This window comes from Planococcus citri, chromosome 5 (assembly GCF_950023065.1).
Source record: "Planococcus citri chromosome 5, ihPlaCitr1.1, whole genome shotgun sequence".
NCBI lineage: Eukaryota > Metazoa > Arthropoda > Insecta > Hemiptera > Pseudococcidae > Planococcus > Planococcus citri.
This window is the reverse complement of record NC_088681.1, coordinates 29,755,150-29,770,851: the sequence shown is the minus strand read 5'-3', so window position 1 is coordinate 29,770,851 and position 15,702 is coordinate 29,755,150. Positions and strand designations below refer to the sequence as shown.

The window sequence follows — 15,702 nt, the reverse complement described above, 5'->3', positions numbered from 1 at the left end:
AAAACATTCTAAAGCTGTATACAGTGGTTTCTGCTGAAAAAGCTCAAAACTTAGGTTTTGAGTTGTCGGACTTGCCGTATAAAAATATTCTGGCAAAGTAATGAAAATTCAAAATAGGTATCTACTACTTATTTTTTTCTAAATCTTAAATTCTTAAAATCAGTCTTATTATATAAAATCAATAACTTTTATTCATACAATCTTAATCCTGAAAAGAAAATTAATTTCAGTGCAAAATTTATTTTTCTGATTTGTGAGATCACTGATTCCAAAACTTCTGAATTGGGATTATAAATATTTACAAAAAATATTGGAGAACAGTATTATGAATTTTTGGTTCGAATCCTCATATAGGAAAATGATTGGAAATGATTAGGTCTGAATAGATCTAAATCGACCAAAACATTGATCTGTTGAGCATTGAGGAGAGGGTGGGGCAAAATGTGTGAGAAAAATAATAAAAACAATAGTATTTTGAGAATTTTTTGGACTGAAAAATGAAATTGGACTGAAAAATGAAAAGTGAATGAAATTAAGGCGTTCTAGATTTCTGCTCAACTGTAAAGAAAATGTTGTGGTTTCCCTTGAGCAAATTTTGTCTAGCTATTTACATTTCACATTTCAAAATAAAAAAAAATGGTGACAAAAAATCAATTTGATAAAATTATTTTTTTCAATTTTTTATTATCTCATTTTCAGTAATATGAAATAATTTGTTGTTTCTGCAGCCAAAATTGCCAAAAAGGGTTGTTTCTAGCCAATAATTGTTAAAAATTTTCGTTGGTTTGCAAAAAATTTCAAATGTCTCTTTTTTTTCCAAAAACTGCATAAAAGCCTCATTTCCTTCCAAAAACTACCAAAAAGTCTTGCTTTTTTTCTAAAACTGTCAAAGTCTCGCTTTTTGACATAATTTTCTGAAAGAGCCACTTTTTCTATCAGAAAGTTGGAACGGTCATTGATAAAAATTCTCACTTCTCACCAAATTGCTTTTAATCTGGTTTTTTGCCCTAAATTTTATCAAATATCCTCCTTTTTTGCAAAAAATGACTGAACAATTTTAATTTTTTTCCAAAAATTGCCATTAAAGCTCTGCTTTTTTCTATTGTCATAATGTCACTTTTCTGTCAAAAATATCCAAAATTTCTCACTTTAATGTCAAAAATTACCATAAAATTCAATTTGGTACGTAAGATTAGATTTTAATTGGAATGCTCAATAGTATTGTTTCAATTTTTTATTTTTTTTAGCATTTTTGATCAAAATGTTTTGACATCATTTTGTAATTTTTTTTGTGCATTGAAATGCTTTGCTCACATCTTCTCACTTTTTTGGTTACTTTTTGGTTGCCTTTTTCAAACTTTTTCAGCCACTTGAGTTAGGTTACTTTAAACAAAACAAAAAAAAAATGGGTTAGTTCAAGCCCTGCGTTGAATCAATCTAAATTTCATGTGCTGAATTTCATTTTTCGATTTTTGGCAAATTTTTGAAAATTCAAGTGGTCTATTTTTTGTGAAAAAAGTTGAAATTTGATAAAATTTAGATCTGGTTCATGTCTCATTTTTTGATCCTCTGAGTTGATTGGTGATAGTTTTAAGCCTTTATGGAACCTCCTGCAGCAGATGAATTTTTAAATTTTACAATTTGGAAAATAGTCGTAAAAAGAGCCAAAATGAAATTCAGAATATTTTCAACATAGGAAAGTATAAAAATCAGCCGGAGGTTTTAAATTGAACTCATAAAAATAAGATATGGACCAAATTCCAACCTTTTATCTCAATTTTATCAAATTTCAATAATTTTTTCATAAAAACTTACTAATATTTTAGGCAATTTTTAATCTTTTAAAATACACCAAAAATTTAAAAATTTAAATCAGTGACTGAAATTTGTCTTGGTGGAGTATTTTTGTTTGCCATTCTCCCAGCCTTTTTTTTTTGTTTGATCCAAGGATTGTTGATTGGGATAGTTTTTTTTTTGGTGGGACAAAAAGAGAGAGGGTGGCAAAAAAGATCGCCCAGAACAGGAAATAAGTACTTGAATCTAGCCTTGGATAAAAAAATGATTTGTGGACTTTTTTCTCAGGCGGAGGGAATTTTCTCTGTTAGCCTCGCCTCTGTTAAATTCGATGGTACCTACATATATCTCCACTACAAGTTTCCCTCCCTACTCCGCTCTCTCCTTCCCTTCCGCATTTTCGTCCAAAATGTTGATCTTGACATGTTTGGATGTGGGTTAGTCATTCTGAAAAAAATCTTCGAATTTGCTCAACTTGAAACACATAAACAATTTTGAAACACTTCTCACGTCTTTAAATACCGAGTCCACATAAGTCAGAGAAAAACAGAAAAGGGGTTAACTCGCAAATTCATCTGCGAAAAAAAAATTTAAACAGTAGTACCTGCGAGAGAAGCACGAAATTTCGTTCTCGACTCGGTACAAAATTATTTAGGTAGGCTACAATTTACACTCGATGTTGAAAAAACTCCTCTATTCTGCGGAGAATTTGTCGTCTGCGCAAAACCACCCCAAGATCCCCGGGATGGGGGAAAAAAAGAAGAAAAACGCACAGCGCCATGTTTCACGACGTCAATATTCATTTGATTCGAAGTTTTCTTCGACGTTTCGAAATACATTTCCCATGTATAGGTATAGGTAGATGGTACACTACACACATACTTGCTGTACTCGTATACGTAGGTATATCTCTCTGGGTAGGTATTCGAGTCTCGTACACCGAAATAGGCTTGTTATATATTCAAAAGACTGCACCTGTTTTATCGTCCGTTTTGATTTCGTGTACGTTTCACGTTGTAAATAACGAGCGCCTCGCGGTATTTCGAATAAATTGCGTTATTTTCTTCGGCATATATAGGTGCTTTTTTCACCCCGTTTTTCGTATTTCAGCATTTTGTGTGCTGTTGCACCTCCTCTATGTGTGTCTATCTATATGTATAGTGTACTGAGCGAGAAGAACGTTTTACATGTTAGATAGGCTGGGTGTATCTGTGTATAGGTAGGTATATACTTCAAACGGTAATCGATTGTACCTATAATTTACTCCTCTCTCTTATGTTGTACCTACCTACTCGTATATAGGTACTCGTAGTATGCAGCATTATTAAACTTATACACCGATAAATTAATGTTTCCCAACTATAATAATGAAATTATATACCGATACATAATACACCAAACTTGAATAACTTTATTACCCCAGTGACACGATAGGTACTATAGGTACTTTTCCACCTATATAATATAGGTAGTTCGCAACGTAATATACCGTGTGTCCTGCGTACCTGTCCTACTCTTAAAAGCACTGTGGTATGGCACACTTCGCCAGCTTTTCATCGTTGTAATGATAAAACTTTGTGCTGTACTGCTAGGTTTGTTACTATGTACACTTTCGTGGACTGAGATTTTTTCAGCTCCTCTCAATGGAATACCTACCTTTCTCATAGGTTGTATTAAACGACTCTAATGTAATTTACTCGATGTAATTTTAGGTGAGTGCAACTTTGTGTTATATTGGCCTAATTCTCTGGGTGGATGTAGTCGACTTTAAAAACTGTCTTTTGATGAATATTACTTGTATTATCAGATGTGAAATAACTCGGAAACAGAGTAATCGTGAGTTGACTCAAGTCCAAAATAATTTGCCTATTTCAAAAAATACTTACAAAGAAAAATAACCCAAAATTTTGTAAAATAGACTTTGAAACGTGGCTCGAAAGTATGTCAGGAAATAGCCATTACAAACCACTCGACTATTTATTAATTATTAAACATGAGCAATTGTCAGGTAAAATAAAACGTCACTAAAAGAATATTATGCAAATTATCTAAATTAATATTGTAAATTAATCAATCAATCAATCGAGGTTGTCAGATCTGGAGTTCTAGCTTGGCTGGAACTTGGATGGATGATAAGCGACCTGTAAATAAAATAATCGCTTTTGAGTACACACGTACTACTCATAGATCATGCAAGGCTCGTAAATAACTCATAGATAACTCGTAAATATCTCAATCAATTCTAAAAGACCTCTGTCTCAGCCTGTGCAGTCTCAGCTACAGCCAACTGTGGGAATGCTTTGGACCCAAGTACCAATTTAACCCGTGGTTCACCTATCAGTGTCAGTATAGTGGAATGATCTTCAATGGCCAACTAGCAGCATTGTTCAGCGACGCCCTAGGCACCAACACAGATTTATCCGAGAGGACCACATTGTCGCCTGTATGGCTTGTCACACATACTGCATAGTGGTACCCCTTTGAGTCCCCCACAGGGTCCTGACTCACTGACAAGATGTACAATGCGTGTATCAAAAAGGTGACCACTGTGCTAATCATAATCACTGTCCCAATTAAAATCACATCTAGGTACATTGCATGCACAATGCACCAAGATATCATTCAAACAGGCCACACAAAAATTACTCATAACCACTTATACCAAAAAGAACCAAAACCCCCATGCCAATTTTGCAGAAACGAACCCACGTCCATTCAACACATACTTTTCAACTGTCCCCAACTAAAACAAAACAGACTTACACTACAAATAAAAGAAAACCCACCTGCTATCCCTGACGAACCCTGTGAAATACAAAAATTCATCTCCCTAATAAAAAACATCAACCTCACAAACCAAATCTAACCCCTCCCCCTCTACGAGTGTAATAATCTTGTAATTATAAACACCCAAAAAAAAAAAACTAAAACAAGGTATATTCTAACAAGTATTCATGTATCAGTGTACTCAGTAAGATAACTTACATATTCATGTAATACTTGGTATCATATTCATAATCATCAATACAGTGTCAATGGAGCAGGTATCTCTTACTCTTAGGCAACCAAGGAAAATAGCAGCAATGAGCACAGGCACTTTACTTCAGCACAGTCTTACATCGATCGAGATCTCTGTGCTCAGCCCAACTCTTTGCTGGTATATTTGTACTCAATAAGTGGGAGAACCCTTGTCCCTGTCACCCATGGTCGCTAAGATAAGCCCTCATAATAAACACAACTCGATGCAGCTGCCAATAATGCGTATTTGTGCATCATAAAAATTTATAATTATGCATATTTGTGCATTGTCAAAATATATAGCAAACACACAGCCACTAATTGCTCTGTAAGCCGACACCCTAAGAGGTATTGGAAACACCAAATGCACCAAGACGACGAAAATAGCGTGAGAACGCACAAAATATACTTGTAATAAAAACAACTTCTTACAACTCATCAAAATTTTTCTGTTTCTTGAAGTTGCCAATAATGGTCGAAAAATTGGTACCTACAAATATGTTCTAAAATATTTTCCCAGTTTCAAAAATGAGATATCTTTCGATTATTTGGCACAATCAATGCGAAATATTCAGGAAGGAAATATTTTCAAAATACGAATTTATCCAAAAATGAGCGATTTGAAGAAATGTTTTGCTGTTTAGTTAGTAAAACTCTAAATAGATATCTTGATATTTCCAGTTTCATTCAATGGAGGGGAAAGACGAAGTTGGAGGTGTACAGAATTATTTTCTGGCACCTTATCGCAGCGTATAACTTTTACAGCTAATTTGCAAATAAACATCATTCTATTTCTCTAAACTTTCAAATTAAGAAAAAAATAGCGTAGAAAACATTAATTTTTTCTTCATTACACTTCTTACATTTTTTTTCTCTAATAGTAACAAATTAATTAATTCGTTTTACTCGAGAAGAAAAAAACTCACGAAAAACTCGTATTTTACTATTTTCAAAACGCCGGAATCTTAATTCCAAGTTTTTTGGCGTCTGTATTCGAAGAAAGCAGGCTCCACGTTGGTGAACAAAACAAATAAAATTAATAAACCTCCAACAAATATACGCGCCACGCTGCAACAAAAAACCTGCAGGAGTAAAATTTAACTTGGGGGAGCGAAAAAAAAAAATGTAAATATGAAAATACTTTAAACACTGTTTAGTGTTAATCACCTAGAATAAAACAAGAAAAATACTCGATCCATTCTGTTCACGTATTCTTCGAACTAATTTACGTTCGCGTCACGAACTCATTGTCTGTTTTTTAACTTGCATCTGTCAGAAATTCCTATGTAGTATTTCTGTCATATATTTCCAAGTCGAGCCCAAGCCAACGTACGAGAACTAATCAGCGAGGGAGAAATGTCCCTTATATTCGTGAATTTTTAATTTTTCCATTTTTTTTTCGCTCCACCTATAAGATCACGAAAATGCACGTTACTCGAGTCGAATAACATGTGCCCCTGTTTCGTTTTCTACTTTGGTTGCCAATTTTCTACAGGACGGTAGGGGTTTTTTGTTTCTTGGCGAATTGATTTTGACTTTTCTTTTTCTTCTTCGACGAGGGGAATGCAACGATTTATTGGTGTTCGTAGATATCGAGGTACTTGTGAAGTTTCCCCTATGCTAATCAAACCGAATAGAAATATAAATTGAAAATTGGTTAGAAATATTTGTTTTACAATGTGCATATGAGGAGGATTTTTTGCTACTTCGTGAATCAGGGGTTGGGATCCCACACATGGAATAACTACTTGTATGGTAGTCAGCTTGGAGCCCAGAAATTTCTCCACGTTTGGTTTTGAAGAATTATTTATTTGTATGTTGATTTGAACCATTTTCTTATTTATTAATTTATTTCTTATTTCTGTTTCAGCGTGATTCGCTTACATTGGAGCCAAATAACGTGATAAATTGCATATCAAGAGGCAAATCGGAGGTAAGAGTTGATTTTTACTAAAATAATGAGGTAAAACTTCCTGTATGAAAAGTATAGGCAACTTGTTTCACGCAGAAATGCAGTATAAGTTGCCTACATATTTCATTCGGGGAATCACATCCATCCCTAATCACTCTGCATATTATTCGTCGTGAAATATTCTTCCATTTTATGCTCGTAAATCAATTAGTTTTATACTTTTGGTTCTAACTAGAGTAAAATGATACAACAATCCGTACCTGCGCGCACGTTAGTAATAATTAAACAAACTCCGAACACTAATTCAGCAAAATGTTACCAATGGGAAATTCTAAACGTAGAAACGTATCATTCTAAATATTCCACACCACGTTTTACCATATTAGATACATAAACTACCCCATGTATGGCTATTTGTTCTCAATGTCCGATTCTTTTTCACCTTGCTCGTTCTGTTCACATCTCATCACATATACCTAGTTAGGTATATACGATACAATAACCCCTATAGATATTCTTTCGTGGCGAAAAAAAAAAAAAAAATACACATGCATAAGAGAGTATCATCCATAGTATATACGAATCGTAATACCAATTAGCAACTTTAATTATTGCAAATAGCTGTAATAAATAAAAGGTTAATTTCTCATCGTGCCAAACAAATTGCCTCGCTATGACCGCAAAAAATTCCATCCGAAACTATTCGCAGGTAGAAAACCGGACCGTTAAAAGGTAATTATAAGGGAAAATTGGTAGTTATTAATGGCCGCATAAATGGCGCCAGGATAAATTAAACCTATATACAGCCGAGGCTCGCCGTTCTCCAGTCAAATTCTAGCCGAGGGTTCGTGAAAATATTAAGTATGAAAAAGCACATCGCATCGCCCGCACCGGAATACCATCAGACAACTGGATACAGATAAACGTACCTAGTCAAAAATCTAAAAATTATTACATCGAGGGGATACGACGTGTGGCGAGTTCTACGTACCCTTAAAAACTTACCCGTCGCTTAGAGTCTCTTTCTATTCGCCTTTTGTGGCACCTTTTTAAATCGTTGAATTTTTTTATCGTTATTTAATTTTCAAATTACCACTTTATATAACGTCGCGTCCGTCGTTTGAACGGAAATTACATTGTGATTGGTATTTACGCGATTACCGGCTATTACAGTTGTAATTTTTAGCCGGAGAATGTTTTATTAGATCTAGTTGTGTCTTTATTGTTATTTCTTTTGGGGGTTTTGTGTGCTTTTGTTGGCGAAGCTTTTCTTTAAGTGCAAACTTTATCGTAAAATTTGGGAAAAAAAGGGCTGTTTTGCAATATTTGAGGTGATTTAGAAATGACTGTTTTCTTCAAAGTGATGTATAGGCAAATCATGTTGCATTGGAACTATAGGGGAATAATTTTCGAAAGAAATGGACTTAGCCTAATTACAAGTAAGTATAATAATTAGAAGAAATTTCGCTGAAAAGTCAAAAAAAAAAGGTACCTTGTCCTTATCATTCATCAAAATTATTTTCAAACATTCTATCTACCATAACAAAGTATCACTGCATTGTGGAAATTCCCAAAAAGCCAAATTTTTCTGCAAAAGCTACATAATTTCACTGACGAAAGTTTTTCATAAAAAGAGCGAAAACTCAAAGAAATATTCACCTTAAATGAAAATAAGCATTGGATTTGAATTCAGTGTAGTCAAAAACATAGTAATCGATAGGGGTAATATAACATGATATTTTTTTTAATTCCATTTTTTACCCCTCCCTCTTTCCATTTTTGACGGCTTGAAGCGTAGAATAAAGATGAAAATTGAAATAAATATTCAACCTTATTGAAGACCTAATTAACTATAGTTGCCATATTTGGACAGATAAATAACTCAGCCCTCAAAAACGCGAAATTATTGATTACAGTTCCTGAAAACTTGAAGTTGAAATTCTATAGCCCAAAAATGATTTTTCATCTTGATCCTCTGTTGTGAACAATTCATCCTCCTTATCAATCTGGTGTATGTTTCAATAGAAGTGGGGAGGGAGGCGGGGAGATTCTTCAAAATATGTGTAAAGTAGCCATGTTGCATATCGATTTTTAGATTTTAAGGGGTGCCAATTCCAAATCTGAATGAGTTTTTTGGTTTGAAAGCATCGGTAGTTTTCTTCTTCTACTTTCTGGATGATCAAAATGTTATTATGACATTTCTTCAAGCGAAAAATGCCATGAAATTTCAGAGTTCCCAAAAAAATGACCGATTCGAATTGAACTTTCCAACTTTTACTCATAACGTCTCAAAAAAAAAAGAAAAAAAACGAAAATGGAAACAAAATATAAATAATGTGATAGGAAAAGATTGGATCTGATCAGGTCAGAAAATTGACTATTTCTAAGCTGATCTAGTTTAATATGCGTTGATCTGAAAATCATGAAGTCATATAAAACTTGTAGGGAAGTTTTGAGATCTGATCAAATCTGATAAGATAAGATCAGATTAAATCTGATGAGATAGAATCAGATCAAATCAAACCTGATGAGATAGAATCCGATCAGATAAAATCAGATCAGATCAAATCTGATAAGATAAAAGAATCCAAATCTATGAACTACTCAAATAAAAGATGTGTCTTCACCGAAACCAAAATACAACTAAGAATTGTTTATTTACATCATCGAAAATAATCATTAGAATTTCAAGAACCATCAACGCTCAATAGCCATCAATTTCTGATACTTAGTAACCACGTATTCTTATAGTATAAGATCTAATCTGATAAGATCAGATCAGATCAGATCCAGGAATTTTGTAGATCTTACTTCAGATCGAAATTTGCATCTGAGTAGACCTGATCAGATCCAATCTTACTCTCTGGGATTTTAAAGTCCTTATCATCATATTATAACTTATTGAATGTGCTAAACAAGAATTTATCTGAGCAGATCTGGTTTGATATCCTTGGGGAAAGAATACGATCTGATCCTGTTTGGTCAGATCAAATTGGATCATGGAATGTTGAAATTTAAACAGTTCTGATCAGATCATATCTAACTAATCTACCTGATCGGTCCAAACAAGTCTCAAGTCTGATCAAATCGTTTCAATTTTCTCTGATAGGAGTAGATATGCCTTTGTTCAGATAAGCGTTTGTCTGATGAAATTTCATAAAACCTGCTCACTGCTCAGATAAGGTCAAATTCATGTTTCATTTGATCATATCTAATCAAACCCCTTTAATCCAATTTAATAAGGTTATTTCAATTTCTTTTGGGTGGGTAGGTAGGTATAATTTTGTCAGATAAGCGTTTGTCTGATCAGATTTCATGAGGTCTGCTCAGATAAGTTTGATTTTCTGATTCATCTGATCTGATCGATCTAATCTGTTTGCTTTTGGATGCTCTTATCTGAGGTATGGCACAAATCATATCTAATATCTGCTGAAGAAAAAGGTGATCTGATCTGATAAGATTTAATCAGATCTTATCAGACCAGTCTGACCAGTTTAGATCTCATTTGACTGAACTTGATCAGATTAAATCCGGACCTTCTCTGCGTATTTTCTCATCCATTATTGTTTAAAATTGATGAAAAAAATGAAAATATCTTGAAATTCTTATCGATGGAGAACAATTTTAGGGAGATACGATTTGGAAGACGTAAGAAAAAAATTGAAGTAAAAAGACGAAATTTGACATTAAAAAAAAACTAAAGAAACAAAATATTTTTGAATTTATGGAATTTATTAAGTGTGTCAGAATTTTGGAAAATTTAGGTACATAATTAAATAACATTGATTGTATACCTACTTATATTTTTTGAATTAAAAAATTAAAGACCGTTGTAAAGTGATATTTTTGTTTGCGATTTTTCATGTCATGTACTTTTATTGGGAAGTGATTGAAAACTTGTTGATAACCACTGAATCGATGAAAAATCTTTATGATTCGTCAAAACAACTCAAATCTTTAAGTATTTTAAGGGTGGGCTATTGAGATGTCCTTTGCTAGATTTTGGCCCGACCAGCTGATTTTTTTAGGCCGCTAAATTTTATTATTTCTTTGGTGCAGTTTTTAGTCAGCTCTACAATTACCCAAATTGTGAACTATCTACAAAAATTGAAAATACCTACTTTATGACTAATTTTGACTCAAAGACTACTTTTTGGTTCCTTCACATTATTAAAAATATGTGGATTTTTTTTTTTAATGTAATAACTTGATGTTATTCAAGTCGCCTATTTCTCTACACAATTAAGCAGATAGCTCGCGAATTACCTTCTCTGATTTTGGCAAACAACCATCAACACACCATGCATGCTTGCAAGTTGTACGTTGGGCAAGCATGAGCGGCATACCGAGCACAACTGACAACAGAAACGAAGAAATTGATTGTCAGATAATCAGACAGATAAATGAACTTTGGCCGTTAGCTTAAGTTTGTTAAGTTGGCGAATGAAAATGAACTTTTGAAATAGAACTGTCTGTTCAAATCGGCGATTTTTTTTTCTTCGGGAATGAGCCAAGCTCTCTCGGTAAGAATGTTGCAGCATTCAGAGAGTCGACGGAAGGAGAATTCGCACATTTCTCATCACATCGCGTACACCAGAAGTAATTCGAAAGAAGGAACGAGACGCTGCTCGCCTCACTTTCCCTACAGAGCTTCCAACGTTCGACGTACTCGTAGTAGGCTCGAATACGACGAGATGCGTTCTGTTTCACTAATTACAAATACTGTTTGTGACGTAAGCTTAATCTGCTTAGTGTTGTAAAGTTTGGTTGTGATGTGTGGTGCAGGTTGGCGCTTTATTAAATAATCTGACACGTCGTTTACACGTTTAAATGGTGTATATAGCAGCAGCGCAGCATAGTTGTATGATGATGAAGGCGTGTGCAGCGTATACGCAACAACAGGGATGGAAAATTTCGTTTGTTTTTTCCATCGTCGTGGATGTTGTGTAGTGTATGCAGGAAAGCATGCAAGCGTGTGTCAAGCAAGAGGGCAACTCAGGCGACGTTGGCGTCGCTCGTCTCCCCCATGTTTTGATGTTATAAAGCATTTTCGCGATTTCAAATTAATTCCTTTTGTATATGATGATGAGGAAATTTTTCATATGTAATATAGCGGTATTGCGTATATCCGTATACGTATACGATATTACATTTATATAGTTAAAGTGTTCCACAAAGCATCAAGTTGAAAATGAACTCCGGTTCAAGGGTCCAAAACTGTGTAGGCACCGTACTATACGAGGGGAAGTAATTATTTGAAATTTTCCAAGAATGTGTTACCCCCGCAAAGGGTAGGTAGGTAGGTAGGTATATATAATACATCTACGCATCGTTAATGATGGTTAAGCTACTGATCTATCTACTTTTCCTACGTATACCTGATATACTACCGGCCAAAATAATGGCAAATTTCATGAAATTAAGGGCGTAACCGCGACAGTTTTACTCTACACAGTTTCGGTATGCGGCGGCCTTATTTTACTCAACAAGAATGCAAAATACACCGCAGGCTCACTCATAAAAGCCGACCTCTTTAACATACCATTTTATCGAGTACGTAGCATCTCCCTCTTGCTCACTCTCACACTCACTCTCTCACTCGGCGAATAACTTGAATTTATGCTAACGACCCAGACGACTTTTCAAAAATGTATATTTTTAACAAAGCCTTTTTGATGGCGCCATGTGTTGCTTTTGTTTCATAATTATTCTTGGCGAATGGTATCCCTTCGATGGTATTTTTTTCTCTCGCCAGTGAGCCATTTCGTCACGCGAAATTAGTAAAGGAAAATGTATGAAAATTTTTTCCACATCGAGTGTGACCAGGTATAAATAGATGGCAGGTAATGCGAATCCGAATCGTTTTTGATGTCGTGCTTGGTGTATAGTTGAGCGAATTTTAATAAGATCATTCTGCAGATTCATTTTCACTCTCAACTTTTTTTTTCATATTTTGAAATGGATTATTTGAGATTTGATTCAACTCCAGATTCATCGTCTTAAGTATTCAAAAAACTTACATTGAAAGGGAGGTCTACCCAGAAAGATTTTGAGCCCTCTGCTGTTCAGGATGCTGAGCCAGGGGTCCTCGAAGTTGAGTCATTTTTGAAAAAATCGTGGTTTTTTGCCATTTTTGAATAGATAACCTTTTGCTATCCTTCGATCACCCCCCTCAAAAGTTGAGATTCAAGTTTCTGAACCTCTCTGACGTGACCAATTTTAGGCCTCTGCCTAGCGTTTGAAAATTGATGGATTGTGGAAATTACAATTTTTCATCAGATTGAAAGCACTTTCCTGCCATTAAAAATTCCAATGACCAAACTTTGGCGGCCCTTGGCTCAGCCCTTGAACAGCTGGGTAGCTCAAAATTGTTCTGGGTAGTCCCTCACTCAAAGTAAACTTCCCCATCAATTTTTTGTCAAAATCCAGGTTGTGTTTTTTTTTTTCAATCTACCCTAATGATGATATTCAACTCCCTCTCCCACCCTCTTTCTCCCTTCCTTCCACTCTATATTTAGAACTATGCCATGGATTGATTTAGCAAGGTAAAATTACAGTTCGAAGTGGGAATGCTCTAGAGGGAAATAATTTCTGATGAACATTCAGCATGGGATTCCAGAAAATATCGATTACGAACCGGAGGGGGGGGGGGTAAATTTTTTTTTTGAAAATTTGAACTATAAAGTCATGCTTATAGATTTCGTGATTTTTGAGAGTGGTGAGTTCACATCTAGTGTTATTTTTTTCGTTTAGTGTGACCATGCTCAGGTTTGATTGGATCAGATCAGATCAAATTAGATTCAGATATTCACTGAACCAATTTGATTTGACCAGATCAAATTATTTTTTCCTTTAGAATTTAGGATGCTCAGATTTGAGATCTAACTAAAGAAAAGAAAGAAAGAAAGAAATGAATGTTGGGGGGGGGTCCAGAAATGACATTCGTCGATTAGTTTGACTTGACCATTGATAAATGATTTTGCTCTGATCTTGAGATCAGCTATTTTGATCTTAAAATTCAAAATTAGTCAATTTTCTTGAGTTTTTTCCCAGTAGCATAAAAAATAATGCTAATTTCGTACTCAGTGAGGTCGAAAACCATGAAATCGATATGCATCATGATATACCACCCCTTAGCCCCCTTCTTCATATTCACCCCCCCCCCACCCAGTCTATTTTCATAATTTCCCCCTGAATAATTTGAGTAATGTGAAATGGTAGTTTTAAGTGGAATCGCGCTTCAGTGAACTGAATCGGTCAGTGCAGAAAGGGCACAAGTCCATTTTTGCGTTTTTCAGGAATAACAAAAAACTGATTCATTCAAAAATCAAAAAATTTCAGTAAACATGCTTAAGGTCATTGAAAGAGGACCCCAAGACACAACTTTTAGCGCAGTTTCCAAAAAAAAATATTCACGTGCGCCAGTGCTGTTGCTGCCTAAACAAATGGGACTTAGACCCTTTCTGCACTGAATTGACAAAATTTCTTTCGAAATTTCTCGGGCACGAATGGGGCTTGATTCTACATCTAAGTACATCATTTAGACTGCTATCCCGTTTAAATTGACCAAAAACCCCTTGAGTTCTAAGACTTTTTGTCGAAGTTGTTAATTTTTTCATCATTTTTCAGTTCAGAGATTAACTTAAATTTCAAAAAATGGTCTTCTCAAAAATGTTAGTTATTTTTCAAGGAATTTAAAAAATTTTACAAAAAAGTCATAAATGCGGATCCGCCTTTTTTCTGCGCCCAAATACCACTTTCCCGGCAGTTTTGCGGAAATCTGACATCACCAGTCGATCCGCCATACTTTGAAACCCCCATTTCCGCAAAAAAAAATTTTTTCAAAAATGTGACTTGTTACCTTTCTGCACTGACCGATTCAACTAGCTTCTGTGGAAAATTCCTTTCGGTCTAGTAAATGATGATTTTTCAGAAATCAACGGAAGTAGCGATTTGAGTGGGGGGGGGAGTGGTGAAATTTTGAGAAAATTGAAACCATAGAGTCATGTATATCAATTTCACGGTTTTTTGGGGTGCTGAATTCAAATCTGGTGATATTTTTTTTTGTTAAATGCAACCAAAGCCATCAACGTTAGTTGTTATGAGCTTAGTTTTTAAAAGTGAAGTGGTTATGGGCTCAAATTTTCAGATGAGCCACAAAATAACCATACCTAATTTCATTGTTTATAGCTCGTTTCAATTTTTTTTGAACCAAATAAAAATCAAATCAAAAAAATTTGTGAAAATTCATCAGAAAGAAAATTTTAGGTGCTGAAATAAATTTTTCGATTTTTGAAATTTTTTGAATTTTCAACTTACGTGTTTCCTATTAAAAAAAAAAAAAAAAAAAAAAAAAAAAAGTCAAAAGATTAAAATAGGGCAGAAAATTTAAATTGGGTTTATATTTTAATTGAGTTGTTATGAACTGCAATATACGTTTTAATCAATTTATGCACAAATTTGTGAAAATTCAGGGTGTCTACCAGTATGAAAGTGATACGAATTTGAACTAGCTAGTACGAAACTGCAAAAATTGTACCAAAATTTGTTCATAAAGTACGAAAATTTCTATAAAAAATTTCAAAATCGGTACCTCCGTCCTCGTGAAGTTTTGCTCCCCTATCTTCAAATTGGGCTTTGAAAATCCATACACTTGCTCCAAGGATTTGTCAAATTTCAAAGTGAGTGATGGCTCAGATTCAATTTTTTTTTCAATAGCTGTAACTCATTCAACGTACAGTTTTTCAATCCAACTTTTCGCATGAGAAATTTGTGAAATTTATTCAAAACGGTTCAAAATTTGGGAGGTACTTTCACCACACCCTGTATACATACGTAATATGGCATGTATAGGTTTAAGGCATATCTTATGGGAATTGCGGATAGGAAATAGACGTTATCGAGTGATGTGGTACAACATCCTCGAAAAGTGTATGTGAGTGATCTGTACGGCTGGCTGTGTGAGATGACGAAAGTAC

The 15,702-nt window shown here is 34.5% G+C and overlaps 1 protein-coding gene across 2 annotated transcripts in view; it reads left to right on the top strand.

Moving 5' to 3' along the window:
* The window catches only part of Sema2a (Semaphorin 2a), a 515,491-nt gene that overhangs the window by 464,101 nt on the left and 35,688 nt on the right, over positions 1 to 15,702 (top strand). For both annotated transcript variants that reach the window (XM_065367946.1, XM_065367944.1), the window contains one exon: positions 6,683 to 6,745. In XM_065367946.1, coding sequence (XP_065224018.1) covers positions 6,683 to 6,745 — 63 coding nt within the window. The remainder of the gene's footprint in view (positions 1 to 6,682; positions 6,746 to 15,702) is intronic.